This window comes from Gallus gallus, chromosome 2 (genome assembly GCF_016699485.2).
Source record: "Gallus gallus isolate bGalGal1 chromosome 2, bGalGal1.mat.broiler.GRCg7b, whole genome shotgun sequence".
NCBI classification, from domain to species: domain Eukaryota; kingdom Metazoa; phylum Chordata; class Aves; order Galliformes; family Phasianidae; genus Gallus; species Gallus gallus.
Window position 1 is genome coordinate 70,931,523 of NC_052533.1, and position 27,087 is coordinate 70,958,609.

At 34.4% G+C, this 27,087-nt stretch overlaps 1 protein-coding gene across 1 annotated transcript in view; it reads left to right on the forward strand.

Annotated features, from left to right (window-relative positions):
* Window positions 1-27,087, forward strand: part of CDH9 (cadherin 9) — a 100,059-nt gene that overhangs the window by 36,384 nt on the left and 36,588 nt on the right. Inside the window, exon 3 of the mRNA XM_015282209.4 lies at window positions 19,036-19,330. Coding sequence (XP_015137695.2) covers window positions 19,036-19,330 — 295 coding nt within the window. The remainder of the gene's footprint in view (window positions 1-19,035; window positions 19,331-27,087) is intronic.

A 27,087-nucleotide genomic window follows, 5' to 3' on the forward strand; every position in this document is an offset into this window, starting at 1 on the left:
TAACAGCTAGAGGAGAGCTAGCTACTGCTAGATAGCTTTTGAACAGAAGCAGTGGTAATGGTGATAGGTGACATAAAATGGTAGATTTATGTGACCAGTAAGTGCGTCCAATGCACTTAGAAAAAATAGAAAATATTGCTTTGTGAGCAAAGGATATTAGCATTCAACAGGTGCCAAAAGACTTAATGACTAGAACAACTGTAGTAAGGAAATTACTCAAAGGACAGAGGTGAATCATCGACCAATTTTACGAACAAGCATACATGTAAAACAATTACCCTGTGAATATTATAGGAAGTGGAGTAAGGAGAACCTACCGTATATCTGTCATGCATCTTTCTTCCCTTTTCCTTCTTCAAATGATCAATCTGTCTCATACTGTTGAATGCTTCACTATGTAACAGATGAGTGATTAGGAAGACTTTAAATTTCATACATCCTGTTATTCATACCTGAAACAATGCAAGAACTACTTATGACATCTTTTAATTCTTCTTTGTTTTAAAATATTTTAAGAAAGCATCTAGAGAAAATAGTGATTACTACGTGTACAAAAAACACAGAGAAAGATAAATTTTGCCCTGGAGAATTTGCAACTGGAATATTGAGTCAGAAAGAAAGGTAGCATAAGCAGTATCACAGAGTCTTGATTAAAAAAAAAAAAAAAGTCTTCCCCATTTTTTTTTTAATTAAAACATAAAAACTTTCATGCTATTTCAAGATACCTGTTGCTTAGTTTGAATGTTGAATATCTTAGTGAAAACATCCACATGAGAAATTTTCACAGGATACAGTGAGGGGAATGGTACAACTCATTCTACCTACTAAGGATTCACAAAAAGAAGAAAAAATATAATAATCAAAGTTAAATGTTTGAGAGACTTTTATTTTTAAACAACAACAACAAAAAAGGAAATTTGTCAATATTATATGAAATTTAAAGGGGTTGAGAAAAAAAAACAAACTGTAATGTGGTATTCTGTGGTTTCACTTTGGGAAAGATCATGAATTCATTTTTTTAGCTGCTACTATATTTAACGAGGTAGAAAACCCCAGCTGAAGCCCCAGAAAGGACCTAAGAAATGGAATCTAAAACACTGGCTTTCTGTGAGATAAAAGTCTATCAAAATTTACTCACTGCCTAAACAAATGTATCAAGGAAAAAATTAAGAAAATGGACATGCAATTTAAGAATATTAAAGCATTGATGGGATCATGTCTATTAATTAAAAAAAAATCCAATAAAATGCACTGAAGTCTCAAACAGATTGCCCTTCAGGGATAATTAGATTTACTTTCCGAAGTTAGTATTGAGTTTATTAGTCCCTATTTCTAAATAACTGATACCCAATAAATGTGCTTCAGTTGTGCAAAATGTCAGATATCCCACATCTTTAACTGTAGTTATTATGAAATATCCATAGGTGGGAAGAAACAGGCCTAAACAAAATCATCAACAATTTTGGAAAATGCAGTTCTTTATGGTTTGCAAAAATATATGTAAAAGATTTCAAGGGATAAGATTTTTCTTCCTTTTATTAAACCGCTCAGTTATGTTTTTGTGAAGTTTCATGCAATCTATGTGAAAACAATATTGAACTATACAATATAAAACATTTAAAATTTATATCTATCTATCCCAAAAACTAAAAGAAAGAGAATAACAACACTTTTTACACCACCTATAAGAAACAGAACTTTTATTTTTCATATTAAAGGAGGAAATGCAAATCAAAAAGAGCTAACACTGCTCGAAATTAACTACTCCACAAATAACCTCCCATTTAATAACTTTCATAAAAATAAACAAACTGAGCTTTGCATGTCGTAAGAGCCATTTAAATTGGATGCAAACTGATGAAAAATCTCTGTTCTACCACCAGTTAACAAATGTGTTTGATACATGACATTTTCCTACATGTCTTATTAAAAGTTATAAAGAAAAATATACAGAGGATGTTTCTTTTGGTGAGCTGGTTGCAATATATATTCAAATGCAACCATTTATTAATTGCAGCCTGCACTTACTTTACAAGTATTCAGACACTTACAAGTGGGATTGCCTACTACTGTAGTCTGAGTTACAGGAAAAGAGAGAAAATCAAAAGAAATTCATATAATCTTGCAGGAAGTCTTGCTATACTACTACATTCATCAGACTTAAAAATTAAATTTCGCTCAATTGCCTCATTACATATATACTTTTGTTTCTTGTCCTTATTTAATGTAATTGAAAAGAAAGAAAGTTGAATCAATGAAGTCCTTACTCCATCATTATTATCTCAGTTCATCCATCGCTGTTCATGTCGTTTCAACAATGATGTGATGGCCTTGGCTATACTTAGCTTCTGCCCTGGGAAATTTGGGAAAAAAGAATTTGTCATCTGAAGGGGTGACCCACTGAGCTGGCTCCTGATTTATTGCATAAATATTTTTTTATCTATACATTAAATTTTATCTTGATGTTGCCTTTAGAATATAAAAGTTTGTGTTTTCATTTGTGTCTTTAATCAGCATATGCAATTAATCCATAAAGATTTATTCAAAGCATTTATTTTCTTTCAACAGAATCAGTTTGATAAATCACCTATTGTTAGATGAGAAAACATACAGAAGCACTGTAAGTGTTCCAAACAAGTCCTCCAGTTCATTATAGATTCATCCTAACATTCTCTTTTCAAAAATTGTTGTATTCAGTACAGCACCTAAATGCTGTTAAAAACAGCATGTTACTATACCATCCTTTAACTTAACAGTATGATATGTTTCAAAGAAAACAATCATATATTGCTGACTTATAACCATTCAGAAGCATAATTCACACAAGGAGAGAATTCAATGTAAACATTTTTAGAATGTTGCATCTAGCATGTGCTACAAAACAGTGAGAGTCCCATACTCTCTGGCCACATTCTTTTAGATAATCTATGCAGAGAGTGCAATATTGAATATTAAAATGAATTTTTTTCATCATCATCACGATGCTTGGCATCTTCTGACTCTCTAAAGGAATATGTGAACTGAAGTCCACTCAAGCTAATGTTCACTCAAAAAACTCTTTTGATAGTTGTTTAATTTGTTTAATTTCTTTATGTTGGCTTATGCCACATATTCATATCCTCAAGTGGTCTTGCTCACTCAGAGAAACATTCACACTCTTTTAACAAAGTCAAGGAGAAACATTTGTAACACTAGCTGATCCATTCAGTTATTGATAGCTGTTTACTTAAGACAAACCACTCTATGGCCTGGTCACCTTTGCTTTGGCATAAAGTGACTTTCTTTGCAACAGAGATCAGTCAAAAACTCGAAGTCAATCAATATCAATCAATAAAACAGAGATGTAAAGAACATTTTATAAAAAGCTTTTGTTTGGATTGAGATAAGCTAACAAAAATGAAAGCTGGAAGAAAAAAAAAACAAAAACAAAAACAAAAAGGAGACTATGTAAAGCCACATGGACACGTAGGATGGAATTCTCTCCTGTCTTTGATAGTAACTTTCAGTTGCCCTTTGAAGTAACATTTTCATTTTAATAAAAAATAGATTTTCTGAGCTTAAAAGCCTCTTGGTCTTTACATGCTCCTAATGTTAAAAGACCTATGCAGGTGTGCCTCAGAGCTCCAGCTGGCTCAGAGACCTGCCATGATAGACCTAGCTTCATATTACAACTTCACAGGCTGGCATTTCCCAGACTTTTGGTGAGAAGAGAAATTTAGACTAGCAGTAATCTGCAGACCTATCATGACCTGTAATCAGGCAATCATTTACTCTGCAAAAAAGGTGGGAGGGTGAAGAAAATGTATTTATCAAGATACTTTTCATGATTCCGCATATTTATTCCATGGATTACTTTACAGGAGCAATTCTGAAAAGGGGAAGTGTTTTGACTATGTTGTGATTTACTGATATCTGCCAGTCTAGTAATAAAAAGAAAGAAAAACCCATCAGAGCAAATCAATATGTGATTACTTAGAAAGGCCAATTTGACTGCTTCAGATAGTGGTATTGTGAAACACCTTGTCTGTTGGAGAAAGATCTGTGTATAGTCAATTTGAAGATAAATAGAGGAACTGTCAGTGAACAACTGTAAGAGCAGCAAGGCTTCTCTTCCTGTATGTATCTGATACATCAATTCTTGTCCATTGAAGGAATCATGACACATTTCAATCTTGTAGAAGGAGAAAAATATATTAGTCAAGCCAACACAATCACTCAATTTAACACTATTCTGAATAAGAAGAGGAATCTGTGATCTCTTGTGAGCTGTAGAAATTTTTAACTGTGGTCAGATCCTCCCTGTATTTATCACCGGAGCAACACAAACACACTAGGCTAACTTCTGCTCTCTCTGTCTTTGGTCAGGTATCTCACTTGAAATCTCTCTTTTCTGTTTATACACAGCACAGGGCAATAAAAGGAATAAGAAATCATTCTGACCTCCATGAACATGTTGGAAGTTATGAATTCCTCCCTAGCTTGCTTCACATCTCAGGGACAAGTATACCAATTTCAAATGGAAGCCATCAAGCCAATTTTTATTCAAATTGGGAGTGTGAGAAAATTAGTATCAGACTGACATTATTAAATTAATGTTAGCTTGAACTGAAGAGAAACTGTAACTATATATTCTCCACTTCCAAAGAAGAAATTTTAGGATAAATTACATCAGTTCCCCTATGTTCAAGTGGTAGAACTTAACAAAATCTCAAAGAACATTTTGGAAGGAATGGTTCAGCTAAAAGAACAAAATTTCAGCCAAATCCTGTCAGAAAATTATTTTTGGTTACTAAAGAAGAAGTTTAATTAAAATCTTATTTAATTTTTACCTTATGTAACTTTTGCTTTATGTTTTACGTTTTAAAATTGTAGTTATTAATTACACTTATCCTAATGATGCTTTTCCTGAGAACATGTATATATCCAAGTAGTCTTATATAGTATTACAAAAATGCTCTGGGATTTTATTTAAAAGGCCATAAATTAAATGGTTATTTGATCAAAAACAGGACTGGGGACAACTGAGTTGAATAAGATATAAGGGCATACTATAAAAATGAATAATAGAATCACAGAATCATAGAATTTGCTGATGAGGTTTTAATGCTAAATGTGGTCCAGCTAGACTTTGGTGACACCACCAGGTAGGGAGAACCATCATCACTACCAGTGTCCAGTTGTCCCTGCAGAGCACTGTACCTGTTCCACAGCAGCAACTGGGGAGGCAGGGGAATATCTGGGCTGTTGTGCCTGCATCACCAAGCAGGGACCTTTTGCCATTACCACACACCCCCCAATTCTTCACCATCATTGCTAGGGGGAGGAGAAGACAGGGGGCTCATGGCAGCAGGGACAGTGTCTGTCTGCCGGTTCCCCTCTATCACCTTTTGCAAGACGGCAGGTGGTGACATGCTCCATGTGGAGCCTCAGCTGGCTGCCTAGATGTCAGGGCCGATACAGACTGGCACCACCAATTCATCTCCCTCTCACATTCCCTTTTGCTCCTCAGCCTCTTCACCTTTTTTAGGTCAACCACAAGGCTGAGTAAGTCATTTAGCTGGTCGCATCTTACACAAGTGCTGTCTCTCTCACCTAGCACTGCAAAGGCCAGGCTCTGGCACTCACTACAGCCAGAGACCTGTGCACTATGTATGTTGTTTCGGGACCTCATTCTGAGTCTCCACATTTTTCTTGGCCGCAGCCTTCCTTTCATGTGTGCATGGGATCTCAGTCTGGGTCTCCGCATTGTTCCTGGCAGTAGCCTTCCACCATGGTGCAGCCATGGCAGACCAGCAGACTCACTAGCACTAGTCTTAATGAGGTGATCAGCTCTGCCCTGCTGCCAGTAGTGATGGCTCCACCCTCACCCTGTTACCAGGCTGTTAACAGGTGCCCCTGCACTTACCACTCGCTTCACAGTGATAACAACCGTCCTCGCTGTGTAGTCCCATGAATGGATAGCTTACGGTTTCTCCATGCTTGAACGACCCACATGATTCACACACCCTGACTCCTCCTTTCCATCCCTGCTCCCTGAGGCTTTTTCTAGACAGGGGGGCGTGGATTAGGGTTAGGGTTAGGGCAACGCCCCAGCAACGCTCCTGCCACATCAGCCGCTCTCGCGAGATCTGCCGGGCTACTCTGTTACATCGGGGTTCCCTGGATGAAGGGACCAACCCAAACCCCCCTGTACCTCACGATCAGTCACTGTGGTTCTGGCCAGGACAGATCCAAAGCAGCTAACCTCAGCAATCAAAAGCTTCTTCCTTGGATTGGAAGGGACTCCAACGATCACCAAGATCCAACCCCCTGCCACTGCAGGGCCACCAACCTTCAGCTCTGGAACTAGACCAGGTTACCCTGGGCCCTATCCAACCCGATCTTGAACGCCTCTAGGGACAGAGCATCTACAACCTCTCTGGGTTGCCTGTTCCAGCTCCACACTAGTCTCTCTGTAGTGAACTAATCATAGAATCATAGAATGACCTGGTTTGAAAAGGACCTCAGAGATGGTCTAGTTTCAATCCCTTGCCACTGGCAGTGTTGCCAACCACTAGACCAGGCTGCCCAGAGCCACATCCAGCCTGGCCTTGAATGCCTCCAGGAATGGGGCATCCACAAACTCCTTGGACAACCTGTTCCAATATGTCACCACCCTCTGAATAAAACTTCCCCCTGACATCCAAAAATGAAGATCACAACAAAACCAAATATTTAAAATATTTGAATGTGTGATTTAAGTGATTGTTTTAACTTTTCCTAATACATAAAAATGACAGTTATAGAAAGGTTAAGCGATATACTTCCACACAAGCAGACATAAAATAATTTTATCTAATGTAAAATTTTTAATTGCTGACATTATCTATTTACGTTTCATCTGTTGCTAGGTACTTGTTATTAAGAAAATATTGTTATTAAGAATATATATATATATATAAGTATATATAAATATATATACTTTCTATATATTGAGAATGATTTTCTTTTTTATAAGAAAGTTCTTTTTTTGCAAAATTTATGTAGCTTAAGTAGCATTAACACTATATCAAACTGTTAAAAATGTTGCATGTACTGACAGGAGCTTTAAAAATTGTACTTTCCTTATAGCTGTTACTGGGATTGTGTAGAAAGCATATATTTTTCTTTTTAATAAACACTTGTGATGAATAATCAGTCAAGTACTGATAGATAACAGAGCATTAAACCTTCAAATGCAACTGGTCGAGTAGCTGACTAATAGAACTGAATTAACAAATGTAAAGTAAGATACAGAAAATATGTGTTTACCTTCTGTCTCTACTACTGCAGCATCTGAATGTAAAATGCTGAGACTGAAGATCCTTTAAATCATTAGTTTTTGAAAACAACAATGACAAAAACTTGGAGGGAATTACAGACAGGGATGTCCCAGAAGGAGTTCAGTGGAAAGCCACAAAGATGATGAAGAGCCTGGAGCATCTCCTATATGAGGAAAAACTGAGTAACCTGAGTCAGTTCAGCCTGGTGAAAAGAAGACTGAGACAAACATTTATAAATATCTAAAGGGAGGCAGGAGGCAAGTGGATGAGACCAGGCTCTTCTCGGTGGTGCATAGTGATAGTACAAGGAGTAATGGCCTAACACTTGAACATAGGAAGTTCCATACTAATATGCGGAAGCACTTCTTTATGGTAAGAGTGATGGAGCACTGTAACAGGTTGCCAAGAGAGGTTGTAGAATCTCCTTCTATGGAGATATTCAAGACCTGTCTGGACACCTACCTGTGCGACCTATCCTAGGGTACCTGCTTTAGCAGGGGGGGTTGGACTCAATAATCTCTTGAAGTCTCTTCCAACCCCTGTGATTCTGTGATTCTGTGATACTGTATGTTCTGTTTAACACAAGTAGCTAGAATATATTACCACGTATATAATCATGTATGTTTATTTATAATTTTAAACACACGATATTTAGGTATAAAAAAAAAAAAAAAAAAGGAATTTGGCATGCAAGCCTATATTTGTATTCATAGTCACTGAAGTAATTGGAAACAGGGATGTAAAGTAGAAGGATAGGTATATTTTTTTTTTCACTGTGCTCTAAATTTCACAGAATATAAAAATATTTTCATCTCTGTGCAGGCTAGTAATTTTGAAGTTGAAGAGGTAACAGCCTGACTCCCAATTCATATGAAGCCTTTAGAATTGCTTGCACACAGGCAAAGTGTAAATCTATACCAGAAGAAATTCATAAGCACTTCAAAAATGCAAGTAATGGTGAGAAATAGAAATGACTTGCTCTGTTTTCATTCTGTTAGAACTACTGTGCTTAACTTTTCTTGAACTTCAAATGGCTAAATCTGGTTTATTTTCATTGTGAAAAGGATACATCAAACATACAGACTAAAATAATTTTAAGCTTTAAAAAAAAAAAAACTATGAGTTTTTTAATTGTATTTTTTTAAATAAGAATGTTTATTTTGATGTTTTAGAAAAGCATAGTAGAGAAAAAATTAATAGATTTTATGGTGATTGTTTTTAAAATTATTAGTACTAATAAGTAAGTACCTTTCAACAGAATATCTTGAAGTGTTTTATGTTTATGAACACCTATAGTGAAGCCAGACATGACATAATATCTATTTTTGTGAGGAGCAAATGGCAGCAGAGTTGGAACAGTTATCCGAAGTCACAGAACAAATGACAACAGTTAGAGAATTGAATAACCACTGCAAAGGCAAAAAATTAGCACATTCACATGGCTTATTTGTTTGAAGAGAAAATCAAGGCAGAAATGATAGCACATATCAAGGTTGAAAAAAATTTGAAAAAGGAACATTTTTGATCTCTCATTTATCAATTAGCAGATTTTCAAGTTCTATCTTAAAATCTCTTTCCAAATGCTCAACACAATAATGGTCAATATTTTATTTCAGATAAAGTTATAGTACAGTTAGCGAGAACATCAGTTTTACTTGATGTTCTATGTACTTATCCGAAGTACTGAGTAAGTACTAAGACAAAAATGTAATTCAGCAAAGGATATGATATTTACAGTTAGCACTGAAGGCTCTATTTCCCCCCCAATTTTTTTTTCCCCATAAAATTAATAAAAAATCGCTCCAATATTTTCAAGAATTTTCTGTGCTTTAAGCAAACGCAAGCACTTTGACTACTCATGCTGTTAAATTAGCATTAACTCATCTCTGCACATCCTGATGGGTTTTGATGGATTTCTTTTTCATTAATATTTGCTCAGATACTCTAATAAGAGCAAGAAAAGAAACCAATAAAACCCACCCACCCAACGAATAACAGAAAAAATCATTAGGCCTCACTCTTGTATAACTCTTGCATTATCTACTGTTTCCATATTCATCTAATTTCATCTATTATGACTTGCAGATTCAGCAATTAAATTAAACATACCCTCGCTGAAGGGGCACTGTGGACCTGCAGGGCTTTATGCTTGATTTCAGCCTTATGCTTTGGCTTCTCTATGCGCTGTTCGTCTTTTGTGCAGTTTTCACTAGAAGCCCCAGGCAGCTTTACCCTTGCTCTCCACTAAGCAACAGTCCTCATGCTTAATCAGACAGGTAAAATCAGCCTGTGGTTTAGGTTAAAGCTGAAAGCCTGTCTCAGGCTCTTATTAAATGGTACTGTACTTACCAGATTTTCTTGTGCCAGGAAAATAATGAAGTTATTTTGGTTCATTTTCCAGCCACCACCCTGACTTTGCCATTGTTACAGTGATGACCTTCCAAAGACAATAATCTGAAATGAAATTTAAATATAGAAGTACATAGTGCTAATTTCAGTAGATATTAGATCAGTGACAAACAAGGAATAGCAAAAAATCTCTTTATACATATTTATTTCCATACTACTGTGTTTTTCCTCCCCACCCCCCCCCCCCCCCCTCCCAGCATACTTGTTCTTTAGCAAGAGCTTCGGGTAAGAAGCTACATTATCACAATATATATTCAAGACTTGGTGCTTATTATGCCTCCTCTTGATTTCAGGCCTTATGTTGATATATCCACCTTTGAGAATCTGAACCTCAGATTTTGCCAAGACACTGTGTCTTGGAGCATTGGTGGGCACAGGGAACTGCACTCAGACTGAAGAACACAAAAGATGGATGATACCTCTACAGCATAATTTCCCTGAGTGCCCTTTGATGAGTATGAAAGTTTACAATTCCAATAAAACTCGTAGAATATACAGTATAATATCTTAAATTAATTTAACCCATTCTTTTTGTGTTGTTTTTTGTTGTGTTTTGTGTTGTATTTCTTTGCCAAGAAATAAATATTAACAAAGGATGATTAAAATCAAGAAAGGATCTTACCTACCTTCCACAACTGTTCATTTTAAAATTTAAATTCAGATTCAAATTTAAGGATTTTAAAGAGTCACAATCGAACAGTCATAGTCTAAGAATGAGTACTGAGGCTTGAACTTCTTGAGAGATGCATCCTGTGTCCTGACCACAAAATATTTAGCTTGTCAAATGCAGAACACAAATTCTGGGGAAAAATATTTATTTATTTATTTATTTATTTATTTATTTATTTAACTGTGGGTTGAAATTTTTTGTTAGAAAACTGATTGAGAATCAATAAGTATGAAACTCAAAATTGTCACTCTTTCAGGTCTGAAGTGCATTCACATAAGATTAAATATTTTTTATGACAGCAAATAGCTTCAAATATTTTGAATATTTTTGGAAACAACAGATATTTGAACAGCTTAGGAAAAATGCATGTTCTTGAGTTTGTTTCCTTTGAATTAGTTGGCCTACAGTCTGGTCCTGGTTTTTTGGTACTGCCAACATGGAAGGCCGTTTACAGATTTTAGATCAAAAAAGACTCTTTGATCACACAGACTCACATCTCGATGTCTTATTCTATTTCTCTTGCATAATGCTGTATGATACACAAACTCCCCTCTTTCCCCTTCACCCCCCCACAAACTCATGTAGACATTTGTGATTAAATTTATTAAAGAATTTCCTGTTACTGACACTTTCTTCAGATCACTGTGGATGATCCACAACTGTAAAGAGCAGAACTTCATCAGTACAGTTCTTGTGCAATCAGGACAAAGGATAACTAGACAAGTTCAAGGACATTAGATTAATAGAACAAAATGAGAATGAAAAAGGCACCTCTCAGTTGCATGCTCATATCCCTCTTCCCCATGTTTCTCCAAATTCATCCATATAAAAATTAATACTGTTTCAAGGGACAGAGGTTTTATTTCAGCCTATCTCTATGCTCATCTTTTGGAATTTTAAGATTCTCAAACTGCAAGATATCACACATGTTGAAAGATTTTATCCAGAAGTTTCTGGACAGAAAAAAAAATCTATGAAAAATATATGTACTGTCTTGTTTTGACGTCTTTAAAATAATGATGGATTTACCATCTGCTCTAGGGATTGATTAAAGTGACAGTGTTTGATGTTGAGTTGTGATGTGATAATTTCTGATCCGTGGACATAACTGATGACTACAGTCATTTACAGTAAACCTGTATCTTGTGTTCTGGAATAGAAAAATTATAGTCTTTGGCAAATTGTAGAAAAAGTTTTATTTTTTAAATCAGGCTGAAAACCTGCATTTCAGCAGTTGATTTGGAGAATGAAGAAAGTAGAATGGACAAGCAAATTCTGTATGCTCTGAAATTCAATTCTTTGTACAGAAGTAAGAATGCAACCACTTTTCCTGATTTGACTACAAACTACTATGTAGGGCACAAGAGATATAGATGGTATGCAAGAGGAGTACACACTTGAGAAAGCAGCTATATTCCAGTACTCCAACTCCCATGTATGAGGAGGAGATAGTGGGTGAAGAAAATGAACTTGCCCTAATTGTTTTTGTATCAGCAGCACCAAAATGCTGCTAAGAATTCTTCTTAGCACTTCCTAACTGAAAACTAGATTTACCTCTACCCATTAAGTCAAAATCAGCACCTGCAGCTGGTGTCAGTGGTATTTTTCACAGTATCATTCTCTAGAGAATTTGTTACAATAGAGCAGAACACAAGAACCAGATGCTGGAAAATAGAAGATAAGAAAAGTAAATGTCATTTGCCTTGTTTAATATACAGTCACTTAGGTTACCATCACACACAAAGTCGGGTTGTTTAATTAAGAAGTTTGTGCTGATGTCACAGATTCATGTCAGGTAAATACATTGCCATTTAGAACATACATAAAAAATTTGATTAAACATACATGAATAGAAAATCAAGGCAATGCAGATACTGCTACTGCAATCTACACTAAAGAACCACTGCAGTTATTAAGATGTCATTAGAGTTTTTAATTAGTTAAAATGTTAATGAAGGAAAGCTCCTGCTGGTTCTGTATCCCAGGTGCTGTAAACCTGAAATCGTATAATGAGGGTACTGGATAATATCCTACTTGTCACTAGCACTCAGCATATTTTATGTGAGATTTTGGGATTGAATGGAGTGCTACAAACTCTTATTTCAAGTTCACTTCTTGCATTTTTATGTGAATTTCATTTATTTTATTTTCAGTACTCATCCATCCACCTCCTCAACTACTGTCTTCTTTCTCGCCTGAATATGAATAACCTTTTTGACTTCTAGTAATATATCTAAATAAAAATCTGATGCACATGGTTTTGTGAAAGTAACATATACTGGATTTTCCTCTTTCTTCCCTCAGCCCAGAAATTTTGACTACAGATTGTCATTACTAGATATCTGAGGAGCCTTAGAAACATTCTTTTCTGCCTCTTGTTAAAAAAGGCTTACTGCGTTACTTTACACTTTGGACACACCTGAAAAAATTCTCTGTCCCTTCCCATTACTTACGCTTCACATTCAAGAAGACGTAAGAATATTTGAAAGAATCATGCTAAATCTGACCATTGAGAACATTTTGCCACTTGAACACGTATGCCAGGTTCAGACTACTGAGGTTTCCCTATACATTTTACAGAATCAGTCTGGATATGTTACAGCCAAAACTTATTATTTCCTGTCAAACTATTAATATAATGCTGCATTACGTAAATATTATGGAAAAGTTTTTCAGTTTAAAGTTATACATGACTTAAGAATTTTGCCTTAAGCCACAAATGAAAGCTAAACTCAAGGAAGAGACTCTCTAGGAAAGACAAAGTTGCGACTGGCATTTGAGAATAAATTTAACTGTATTGGAAACTAAGAGGCTGAGCATACAATGCTTTGGAGGGAAAAAGTTGTTTCCATCTGAGGCATAAATTGCACATGAAATACAAAATGAACAGAGAAATGTTCAGGCAGCTGCATATGGTTCAGCAAATCCTTAAACAGAAATGCATTGGGTAAAAAAAATATAATATCAATATAGAACACTTGTAACAGCTTTCAGTTTCATGGGAGAAAAAAAAAATTCTGTTATAACTTCTAAGTTTCCTCTGCTGACTCGTGATAGCCTCAAAACAAACTAACCAGCAACATTTACACTTCACATTATCATTGTTGTGCCTGTAGCAGATAGAAGAGAGCAAAACAGCAAGCATCCCTAATGTCTGCTTGAAGACAGTGGAGATAAGAAATCTCTAGTAATAGCCCTTTTTCTATACCATGATACAGAGGCAAACTGTAAACCATCAAAAGTGTAAACCACAATGTAAACATGGATCTACCCTCTTCTTGAGACGTCTTTGTCTTTCATTTCTTCTCATTCCTCTCCACAGGAAAGAACATACAACCTTTCCAAATTTTTATAAATAAATATTTGCACTCTTTATCCATCTCAGTAGTCAAAAGTAGCTCATCTTTCTCTTTTTTTTTTTTTTTCCTTTTTCCTCAACAGCAATGGTTGTACAGAAATAAATTGTAATCAGAATGAAATCTAAATGAAGTCTGAGGATTTCTTTTTTTCTAAATGGTGAAAGTGTATTCATATTATTCAATAATTTGTTAAATGTTTATTCTTATCTTTTCCATTTATTATATGCCTGCCTAGCTTGAAAAGATTTACTTTCTGCCACAGAAGAACCAGATCAGCCACACAGTTTACATAAGACTTTGTAAACTAAAATTGACATGACAAACAATGGTCAAGAACTTTTAAATTTTGGCCTCTTCTAAGGCAATTTTTTTTCCTCTGCTACTTTCATTTCTTTCCATAATAATTCCTAAACTTGACTATTTATGAAATTCCTTTTCCTTCCAATGTAGGTTTCTTTTCTACCATGTGTAGTGATATAATGTTTTGAGGAGTTATGGACTGTAATAATCTTGAGAGCAAGAAGTCATGTGTTATAACTACATTTTGTTGATAAATATTGAGTGGTACATGAGGAGAACAAAGGTGCAAGGTATTAATTTAGGGCAAGTAAAATTATGCTACAGATCTCTGAGATCATCTGTTGTCTTTCTACTCATTTACTTACTGAAAATTACAGTAACATGGACCCATGCATATTTATGTCAAGATTTATTTGGAAAATATCGTGATCTTCATTATCACATCAAACAAAAAATCAGTTTTGCAGAACTGGATAGAAAGGGTAATTTGAGATGCACGTTTTTCATATGCAAATAAAGAAAGAAGATTGAGAGCATTTAAAAATATGCTCATATTCATAAGACATACATTGTTATAGAAACAGCTAATTGTCACTGCCACAACCATTAGCAATGTTTTTGTCTCTGATGATCTTCAGGAGAATGTGTGTTGTCAGTGCATTTAAGCAGCAACACAGGAGACTACAGAAAAATAAATATGTGTGAAAGAATAATAAGATATCAGGATAATTAAGATACCCAGCAGAACATCTTTTATGTTACATTCATTTCAAAATACCTCAGATGACTTCATGTTGGATATAGAATGGAATGGAGGTAGTATTTATTACCAGTGTGCTCACTATACACTGGGTAATAGGCTGGATTTTATTGTTCTTATTTTTTATTTCATGGTTCACCTCTGATCTGCTAAATCCTCACAGAGATGGTAAAATGAATAGTTTATAATATCAGAAAAGGCAAATCTGACAAATTCATTTTCCTCTTACAAAGAGATTTTGCATACTAATCTATCTCATTCCAACTGGAGGAAAAAAAAAAAATCTCGTAGAATAAAACAAAACAAAGTATTTCAACAGGAATGAATTTCTGCTAATAGTCATTGATGGACTTTTCTGGACTTACTGACTCTGGAAAATGCATAGAAAAAATAGCATTCAAAAATTACTTCAAATTAAGGGTCTGCACACTGTTTGAACAACTGATCCCTTTTTACACATATAAAGAGGTTAATAAAATAATAACAAAAGAAAGAATTTGCATATAAGGCAATATGCTATATCATTTAATAGGATGTAGTAAACTAACCAGTCCTTGTTTCCTTGTTTTGTTTTGTTTTGGTTTTTTTTTTTTTTTTAGTGAATAAAGGGCATGATATTTTGTAAACATAAAAACATCTGTATTTGCTTGTGTTTTTCTGTAGGTGATTTTTTATACTCTTTCCTTAGGTTAATTGAAATTTTATGAGGAAAACTTATTTTTATTTTATATTACAAATGCAAAATATGCTTGCAAATCACAGAAGATTGTCATGAAGTTACAATGTATATATATACCAGTCAAAATTAATCACATTCTTATGACTGTATCTCACCTTACATTTATTTTGCATAAATATATGCAATGTTATGTGGAGCTTCTCTGTTTTGTAAATTTGTATATTTGGTAGTTATATACAGTTATTATAGTGAGAGAACTGTGTGATTGTTAAGTTCTACACACCTTGTATTTTGTTTATATCAGATGCTGGATAATGTTTTGATTTTTTCTATTATTTTTATTATTATTATTATTATTATGGAAATAATCCTTTTTTTTTTTCCCCACAAACTCTAATGCAACAAACTTAATTCACAGCCTAATGAAAAATTCATCAAATGCTAAGTGCAAATAAAACATTCAAGGGAATTAGAAATTTAGAAAGTGTTACACATGGAATAAGTGGTACTTTGCAACTGTACTTAAGTAGTCTTGTTAATTAGAAAGTGGGCAGTAGGATATGGAAATCTGTTGCCTGGAAATCACATTCTATTTCAAAATTTACTGCACTTGAAAATTCTGCTTAAAGTCTTGTAGAAACATGAGATAAGGGTAACCTTAAAGTATCCATCACAGTTTGATCTACCTGACATCTTTGTGGGCAGTTTGGAATAACAGATAAAATAAATTAACCTATTTTCTGAGGGTCTATGTATAGTTAGGCAGGATAAGGGAATGGCAGTGGATAGATGTGATTTTTTTCCATTATAACTTTTTAATGTACAAAGATCAGTGTCCCCACTACTTGTTCATCATTGCCCTACTGCGAAAGGTCATTGATTCTGGATTACCAGAAGAATTGTTCAAATGAGCAATCAAAATTAGTTTGGCAAGCTAACACTATTTACATTCACAGTCTGGATTGTTGCTACCTCTCTAGATGTGTCTTCTTTTGATACAAAGGATCAGTCTGCAGTAGACGAACAGATCTCTAGATCTAGAAAGAGTTTGTAGGAATAAAAAATTCTAGTAGCTATATTTGGATTCTTATTAAAAAAAAAAAATGCTGCTCTTAAGGCTGTTCTTATATTCTCTGAAACATTCTTTAGGTTGCAGAAATACCACACATACATTACATTTCTATTTAAATATAGAATTTGTTTCTGTGTCCTAAATAATACAAAAAAAAAAAAAAATACAAACAATACAAAAAATCTCATTTCACTTCCTGCCCTGTTTTTTTTATTTCATTTCCTTGTTCAGAACTGTGTAATATTTTGTTTCAGAAATGGTGGCTTATTTTGAAAAGTGGAAAACTTCCAGTGTCTCTGGACAAATTACATCCCTGAGAATTCAAGACCAGGGCTCCTCATAGTTAAGTCCCTTCACATACAGTCTGCAAGGCAGACTGCTATGGAGATGATACCTGTAGGCCAGAGTCTAACTTAATTTGTATGACAAGTAGTAGAAATTTATATCAGTAACTGCATTTGAATATATATATAAGTTTAAGTAACATTAAGAAAGGATAAGAATATAAGCTTAATTGAGGCTGCAACCTCAATAACACTATCCCCGGGCCTCATGTTGTCTTCTCCATCTGACACTAATATCGGATCATTTTCCTTCTACTGCTCCATGGGATCGCTCTTTGAGTCCACAGCATCAGCTCTTGTTGACATATTTTGAAAAGGTTCTACCTCAAGAAAATAAATGAAAGCTACATGCCACAAAGTTAGGAACATCTCATGAATAAATGTGCAGTGTTTCCTAGTGCACAAAGTTGTGCTGTATGACACAAGATAAAATAATCTGACCAAAAGTAATACACTGTATTTTGCACTTGATATACACACAAATCTACTTTGATTTTTTTTTTTCTTTGCCCTGGAAATAAGAGTAGGTTTCATAATCAAATACTTTTAATGAACTATGTTTGTTATTTACATAATACTCCACATTCTGTACTAAGATGCAGTCTTTAAATTTACTTTTTCTGTATTCTCCTTTAGAGCTGGCAAATTGCCATTGAGGATTTTTTTGAGTGCTATATGCAAATTGTATTAAGTTCTTTGAACACGTGGTATTTAATCCCTAAGAATTTTATAGAGATTTATTACAGAGGTACATTGAATACAGTAAGTACTAAAATTGTTCAGATAGTCATATCATCCATTCTTTCCTCTAGAAGAACAAGGGAATAATCAGCTCACACACAGTGAATAGCATTATGTTACAGCATAAAATCAGTGGGAAAAAATCAAAGTGAAGGAATTTAACAAAATCCTCCATGCTCACCCTTCATACATGTGTAGTAATGGAAAGATGCAGTGGTTTAACTATGAAACATGGAGATAAACACAGACTGAAATAGGGAAATAAGAAAGAAAAAATGACAAAAAATAACTTATCTGGCTTTACTGACAATCTAGAGTAAAGACTTTACTGATACTGAGCAATATTTTCAGGTGGGTGACATACTGTATTCTATTCAGAGAAACGAAAAAAAAGCTGGATTCTTTCTATCCATATTTGGAAAACATTCAAGTTACTGAGCTGCGGTCAGATGTGACTGTAAACATATATCTCATTCAGGTTACTGAGATGTGGTCAGATGTGACTGTAAACATATATCTGAGGAAAATGTACTGCAGATGATTTCAAAAAGCAAGTGTATGGCCCCGTGAATGAAATTATAGGAGTAGAATTAAAGAGAAGAGCATTGTATCAGAATTTCTAAAATCTGAAACAGCCTCAAGAGCTTGCTTTGGCTGTTGTTTTTAAGCACTTTTTCACAATGGTATTGTACAGCAAGTAATCAGGACCTGTAAGCTCAGCTCAAGTGTACTGTTTTGAACTCTTGTGGAGAAGTGTAGTAAGAAAAAAACTAAAATCCCTCTCGTTGCTTTGAAAATTTACCTCCTAGTGTTCTTGAGAATTATTTCACTCATGTGGAGAGGACTAGAAGGATAGTAGTAATTAACTGAGGCAAGATCTTTTAAAAGAAATATGTTAGAAACACAAGTTGCTTAAACCGAAACATGGGTGATTTGGGGAAGTTCAAAAGTTGTAATCTTTAAAATCTATTTCTTTTTACATTATACTAATGCAAGAGTGCGTTATCAAGTCAGTAAATGGAAAAACAAGATTTATTCTCCAAATAGAAACTTGTGAGTTTTACACCTGTCATCTTTAAAGTCTTCAATAAGGAGACTACTATCAGTCTCTTGATAGTCTATTGAAAGAAGTGTTATCTTTTGTTCTAAGGTGTTAATTTTGAATATTACTACACCATCTTCTATATTCCCTTGTGTCTTTACAAATTTGTTTAGAACTATTTTTTGTGTGTATGACTGAGTCTCAAATTTGTAATTTTTTCAACAGTGAAACAGAAGATAACCACTGCTGACCCCAATTACAGTCAAGATTGTACAGACTTATTCATATATGCTGAATGATTTGGTCTGTAATAACAATACATATATTTATAGAATTCTTCTTTTCTACCTCCCTGAAGCTACACACTGACCAAGATAAAGGAGATGGAAATTTAAAATACATATTAACAGGAGATGGGGCTGGCAGTCTGTTCATTATAGATGAAAATACAGGAGATATTCATGCTGCAAAGAAATTGGACAGAGAAGAAAAGTCCCTGTATGTGCTACGTGCCAAGGCTATAGACAGAAAGTCTGGAAGACAAGTGGAGCCAGAGTCTGAATTTATCATTAAAATCCACGATATCAATGACAATGAACCAAAATTCACCAAGGATCTGTACGCCGCCAGTATTCCGGAGATGTCTGGAGTTGGTAGGTAAAAAATTACCCTTATGTAGAATCCAAACATTTTTTGGTTGATTTGGAACTTGCAAATAATTTCTTATCTGAGATATTTAGTTTCTGTGAACATCCAAGGAAAAAATTCCATTTTCAATAGGGTAACATAAATGATTGATTTATGTTTTTATTCATTTGTTTAATCTTCATCCACATTTAAATCCTTTTTCCACATTGTAAGCTACTCTTTTGCTCTTTTAAGCCTAGTGGATCTGCAAGGAATGTAAGGTATACAATTGTCTTATCAGTTACAACGCAGTTTTGTCACAGCTGAGAATGTCATTTCTATAAAATACATTTTCTTTATATTTATAAAGTGTAATCTACTGAACCTTTCTGTAGCTCTAGATACAAGCTAATTTTAGCAAGTAAGTATTCAAATCAATTTATGTATCAAAATAATGCAAAATACCTTGGTAAAGTACTGGAAGATTCAGTTTTGGATTGTTGCTTTTATTTCTTTGTTATCAACACTTTTATGATGATTATTATTTTATTATTGTTATTTTTTAGGATACCGAACATGTGAACACCTTTCCCAAATAAGTAAGATCATTGGTTAAATAAATATTTTTTCTTAAGAAATAACTAGCCTAAAGCAATTCACAGCAGTATTGAAAGATGTGGAATGCCATTAGTAGTTGAGTGAGAAATATAGCCTCAAAGTATAATAAATCTTTGAGCTTTGTAGAAATAATAACATCATAGATAGTGTTCACAATCATACATTCATTAGAGTTAATCATGATTGTCTATGTATTTTAATTGTTTACAGTAGAGACAATCTCTCTGATGAGTAAGTGTAAAATGCATGGGATTATGGAGAACAAAGAACAAGGTAAATCTCAAGAGTTATTCACTGATCATGAATTAGTGTAATGGTTTCCAAAATTGGCCCTGGATGATGCCATTTTTGTGACAGAAAATAAAAGCACCTAGGAATATTTGCGACCAATATGTATCTTTGTAAAAATAATTTCCTGAAGTTAATAATTATCATTGAGTGTAATTCGCCTTCCATGACTGATGGCAGCAGTGGATGAAGGAAAGGCAACCGATGTCATCTACCTGGTCTTGTGCAATGCTTTTTGACATGGTCCTGCATTACATCCCTACCCCTAATTGCAGACCTATGACTTTGAAGTGTGGACTATTCGTGAATAAGGAACTAGTTGGAAGGACATAGTCAGAGGGTTGTGGTCACTGGCTGTACATCCAGGTGGAGGCCAGTAATGAGCCTCCATCCTTTTTAGGACCAAGACACTTAAACATCTTTATCAGTGACATAGATGATGGGATTGAGTGTATCCTCAGCAAGTTCGCTGATGACACCAAGATGGATAGTACAGTTGGTATAATAGAATGAAGGAATGTTATCCAGGATGACCTTGATAAACTTGGAAGGTGGGTCCTTGTGAACATAATGAGGTTCAAAAAACCTAAGTGCAAGGTTTTGCACTTGGGTCAAGGTAATCCCAGATATGTGGAATTAGGATACAGGGATACAGGCTGGGAGAACTTACTGAGAGCAGCTCTGTGGAGAAAGACCTGGGGGTCCTGGTAGGTGAAAACCATAATATGAGCCAACAGTGTCCGCTTGCGGCTTGGAAGGCCAATGATATCCTGGGCTGCATCAAAAGAAGGGTGCTCAGCAAGCAGGGCAAGGGAGGTGACTGTCCTCCTATCCTCTGTCATTCTGGGGTCCCATCTGGAGTACTGTAAGTTCAAGTCTGGGCCCCCAGCACAAGAAAGATGTGGAGCTTTTGGAGAGGATCCAGAGGAGGACCACAAGGATGATCAGAGGGCTGGAGCACCTCTCCTATGAAGAAAGTTTGAGGGAGCTGTGCTTGTTCAGTCTGGAGAATAGAAGGCTGTAGGGAGACCTCATTATAGTTTTCCAGTACTTATGGGGAGATTATAAACAGGAGAAAAATCAACTTTTTACACAGATAGATAGTGATAACACAAAGGGAATGGTTTTAAACTAAAGGAGGGGAGATTTAGATTAGATATCAGGAGGAAGTTTTTCACAGAGAGGGTAATGAGGTGTTGAAATGGGCTACCCAGAGAGGTTCTGGATGCCCATCCCTGGAGGTGTTCAAGACCAGAGCCCTGGGCAATCTAATCTGGAACTTGACCTAGAGGTTGGCAGCCCTGCCTTCAGCAAAGGTTTGGAACTTGATAATCCTTGGGGTCACTTCCAACACAAACCATTTTAAGATTCTATGATTCTATGATAATGAAACCTGACACTTTTATAATAATGAGAACGGAAATCCTACAGTACTAAATGTAATGTGAAGAGCCCTAAAATAGTTATTTTAAAGATGCATGCAAACAGAAAAATCTTTTCCAATTCTGAATTTTTTTTCCTGATAACTTGTGAAGGAAAGGTGTTGTCAGTGTACATGTTATATTTAACTTGAAATATTTTTTAAGTAAGGTATTATATTGGAATAGATAAGGTAAAAAAAAAAAAAAAGTCCATGTTAATTCTTAGTCCAGTCCCCTAAGAATCAATGGAAAAGCATATAAAAATAATAGAAGGATATAGAACCTAGTGCCTTGGAATTATCTGTGAAATTTTAAGTCTATGAAATGACTGTAAACGATAAGGAAGAAGATAATATATAATTATGTACTTTAAATGGAGAAATTGTCAATAAAAAACTGCAGTAAAGAGTTTTACTGTGAAGACAGCACAAAAGAAAAAGGTTTTAAGTGGTAAAATAAAAGTCCTATAGATTACTGGGGGGAAGGAAAAAAGGAATATGGGTTGCTTTTTGCTCTTCTTTGATATTATTTGTATTTGGAACTATAAATTTACACCAGAATGTCAATTTTTAGCATTTGAATTTGAGTGAGTAAAAGTAATTTTGTAACTTATCAAAGCAGCAGAGAAGAAGGCCCGAAATCCAGATCAGTGAATTCAAGGAGCAGAAATTTTCTATTTCTGCAGTCAGTCATAAAAATGTTAATTAAGCAGCATGATGTACATTAAGGTAGCTGAGAAATACAAAAAGGCATTCTTCCTTGGAGTCTCTTTTCCCCGTTCCTCCAGATAAGGAAGCAGATGCCATGACTGGAGTAAATGACCTGAGAGGAAGAAGGTGAAATAATTCTTTTAACAGGAACGCAATTTGAAAGTGAGCAAATAGTATTCAAATAAACTTTTCCATAAAACACACAACAGAAAACATACAATAAAGAATGAAAATGATGTAGTTCTTGAACTAACTGGATAAAATAAAGAAAGATTAGTATAAGCCAGCAAAATGCACTAAATGGTACATACAATAAAATGCAGGGGAAAGAAAGAAAAGGAGAAAGTAACAAAAATTGGACTCAAAACTAATGCAGGTTAGCAGTGGGCTGTGTCAGTATCTCTTGGGTCAAAAGTTCCACAGTTGGTAGGATATCCTTGAAAAAAATATCCAATGCATTATAACATCTAAGCAGTTATAATTCTTCTTAATGCAATAGAAAAGATTTAATGAACAACTACTTACTTTTCTTTTGTCTGGATATGCAGTCCAAATTATATTTTCCATATTGCTTGTTGCAGAATATCACAAATTTTCATAATTTTTAATTGTCAGTTATGTAAGCAAGTTGCTTACACCTCAACACTTAATCTCTTCAGTCTTTTTGGCATACACTGCAGTTAGTAAGTGAGATAGGTGTCCAATAGCTAAATTCGATATGGAAACAGGTTCTGGACGGCAGAATGTAAAATGAATCCTAATGTCATAGTTACATAAAATAAATGGTGACAGAAAAGCAACCTGCCTGGAGGAGTTATAGGGTGAATAACGTTTGGTAGGGTTGCTGTTGTTAGGAAAATTAGTATATCTGAAAAGGAAGATCAGAAAACAGTGAAAATGGAATGGAGAAAGAAAAGACTGAGATGACAAAAATGCATTCAAGAGGCTTTAGAACATATTTGTCCAACCTGTGGCTTGAGGGTCCAGGACAGCTAGTAACGTAGCCCCACAGATTTTAGCATTATGATGTGACATTTAGCAGTATTTTTCATTTTTTGTGAATCTATTGTGCATAATTTGAGTGTCGGCTCATTAGGCAACAATGGAATGCTATAGAAGATTGGGAGCAGAACAGTGCTAACTCTGCCTCTCATATCCTCCACACACACATTTGAACTGAAACACATGTATTACAAGTTACTACTCTTGTGACACTGATTGAGTAAAACAGTGATTACTAACCACATTTCAGCCCACCTACACGTGTGAACCACTGAAGACATGTGGGTTTTGTTATTAAGCAGACACATAAGCTTTCTTATTTAAGTTGGTTGTGTTATTTCATAAAATAATGTAATACATTCATTAGTTTCACAAAAACATGATCCCACTAGCTTTAAGTTTCTGTTGTTATATTTTTTATGTTTTAATAATAAAAAAATATTTAAAAATAAAGAAGGTTTTGTTATTTAGATAGATTTAATAAATATTTTATATGTGGCCAAGACAATTCCTCTTCATTCAGTGCACCTCAGGCAAGCTGAAAGGTTGGACACACATACTATTGAAGAAAGAATTAAGTGCCTCTTTAAGACCCTCTATAACAAATGAAGAGAATAAGAATTATAAAACAAAATCAGGAATCCCTAACAGAGAACATAGAATGAAAAGGTCAGTGTAGTTCTGTATTACATGCTATAAATGCTCAGGATGATGACTGTTATTTTTTTATAACTGTATAGGTAGATCCTTGCATGCCTAATCAAATTGTTTTTCTGACTGGAAAGAACTACAGAAATACACCATACCTCTTAAGAAACAAATGTATTCACAATGATGAGGTAAAAAAATTCTTGGAAGTTTTGTTTCTCACTATTGTTGACTTCTTTCAATCAATTTTGTGTCTCGAATCTAAAGATTTTTTAAAATATAAATATTAAATCTAGTCTTTTTGCAAAGTTAACCACAATGACTGCAGATATTTCTGAACACTCAGGAAAATATCACTGTGATTGAGAAGTTGAACTGAAATCACCACTAACTATTTTCCATATGCTTATATATCTGTTATTCAAATTTTATGTTATGCTACATACTCCTCACTGTGTTACCGACTGTTTCTTGGAATAGCTAGATCTAGAGCACACAAGGGAAAAAGATAAGCCAACACCTCTGACAGAATGTGTGATTTTCAGTACCAGTAGGCAAAACTTGCTCATATTTGACTTGTTTGATAGTAAGAAGAGTGAGAATGTAACATGGATTTTCAGCATAGCCTATCCAAGCCCAGAAGGGATGAATGCTTATTTGTGCATTAGTTTATGCTGATCCAATGCTGCAGTATCTGCACTGCAGCCATCAAGCTGCATGTAAATTAACTTGTCTATGCTTATATCTGATCCAGTCATATCCCCAGCAGCATTATGGGTATACCTAAAATGCTGTGTAGCAAAGTTAGTTCTAGAAGCAATCAAAACTAGTGAAGTGAGCTGACTGCAGCTTAATTTCAGATAACTTTTATGGAAATGATCATACTAAATGCTCACAGTGATATTAACTTAAAAAAATTATATTAGAAATTTTAAGAGACTCTAAAACTCAATAACATGGAATTTCTTCTTAAAGTTAGCTACTGTACTGAAGAACTGCTGGTTAATGACTGCTGCTGTAGCTATGTTTGTAAATAGAATAGTAAAATAATTTCATATTGTTGAGATTTATGTCAGATGAGGTAAATTGATTTAATGAAAAATAATTTCAAAATGTGAAAAAATAGTCTAGATGTAACAATAAAGGTTAATCAAATAAAATTTGGTTAATAAAATAAAATCAAATAAAATGAATGTAATGCCAAAAATGTAAGATGAAATCTTGGTCACAATGAAGAGCATGTGGATTTTAAGCATGATGCATTCTGATTTGGCTATGTTTTAGAAATATGATAGGTGGAAACTTCTGAGAACACAAATTCTTGTTATGTGTCTGGAGAATAATGTCTTCATTCCCACTTTATGTAAAATGAAGAGTGCAGCTCTGATCATGATTGAAATATATTGATTTCAACTTTGAGGCTTTCATCAGAGACAGTCTATGAAGGGTCAAACACATGTTACACCAGTACAAAATTTGATCTAAGTATTTGTTTAAATAAAATGTGATTGCCTGAACAAATGACCAAATATCAACAAAAAAGAAACAACTAAAAAAAAATAAATAAAACAACCCCCTCACACTTCATTATGACAGCCACTTTTCTCAGAAAATAAAAAATGTTCTTAAGATATTTTATAAGAGGTAAGATAGCAATGGGATGTTCTGTGGATTAAACTCCCTTATGACTCCTGGGTCAACATTATTATGTTCTCCTGTACCTGCCCTCATAATATTAATGAGTAAGGCTTACAATTTTTTTCTCATTAAAAGTCTTTAACTTATGGCTGATGAGTATGTTCTAAAACATTTTTGTGTTTCAATTGATCCTACTAAGGGATGGGATAATGCCGAGTTTAGTTTAGCATTCATTTCTCCATACTTAACTCCACTGCAATTTTCTGGATTTTACAGATCTAAGGAAAATCACTTTCCCATTCAGAATTTCTGTATGATAAGATTTGTATAATGTGTGAGGAGGGAGGGCCACATTTTAACTGGTTAAACTTAAAATTGAATATTTTCCCATAAAATCACTTTTATTGCAATGCTGGATAGTGAAGTTTGATAGTGGGATATTATACATGAAATAGAGGTATGGCCATTTTAGACTCAGGCATGCAGGATTACAGCATGCTTATGCATTCCTTGTATTTAACAGCTACTCTAAATTAAAGATATATGTATACTATATAAATGTGAAGAGAAACAGAAAAAGATCAAAATGAAGGAAAACTCACAGGACCATACTGTCATTTTTACTACTGTACTCTGTATACTGCAGCATCAATTCCACAGTGGTTGCTTTAGAAATTCCAGTATCATTATTCAGCCTTTCTGTATAATCTATTGATAATATTAAGTATCACAATTACCAATTAATTTCAATAGGACTGCATTCTGATATTTACTTCAGTTACATTGCTTTTTCAGTATCATATAATCATAAAACCACATTTCTCACTGTTTGCTATTTCATATTGGATTACCTTGTGAGATCAAATTGAGCTTATAGTTTATTTAAAAAACAAAACAAACAACAACAAAAAAACTGAACAAAATACAGTAACCATCATATTTTCTATTTTAGAATTTGCTCATGTCAGGAAGCATCAATCTATAGCTTTGGATAAATGACCTAATGGAGGCAATTTTTGTCTTCCATTTTTCAGCAGGAAACAGTTATATTTTCTCTCTGCATCTTTTCCCTGGTTTCAGATGCTTATAAAAAAATGTGTGGATGACTGTGTTGATTTTGCTGTAATCTGACTAAAACTATTTTGCTAACCTGCAATATTATGTTCTTGCTCACATATTATCCTAATTTACATACTTATCATTTATTTTAAGAAACATTAATTTCATATTTTCCTCTTTCTTTTGTTGAAAAGGGTATTTTTCCTTATAAATATATGTATAAGAAGTAGTAAAGAAGATAAATTTTATAAAGGTAGAACAGTATATGAGAATTGTTGGGATATATATATGTATATGAAGGTAGAGAGAAAACTGAAATAAAATCTAGGAATTTTGGAAAATTTCCTTGTAAATCACTGGAGAAATCATAGTTCCCTTACAGTTTATGTGGAATATATT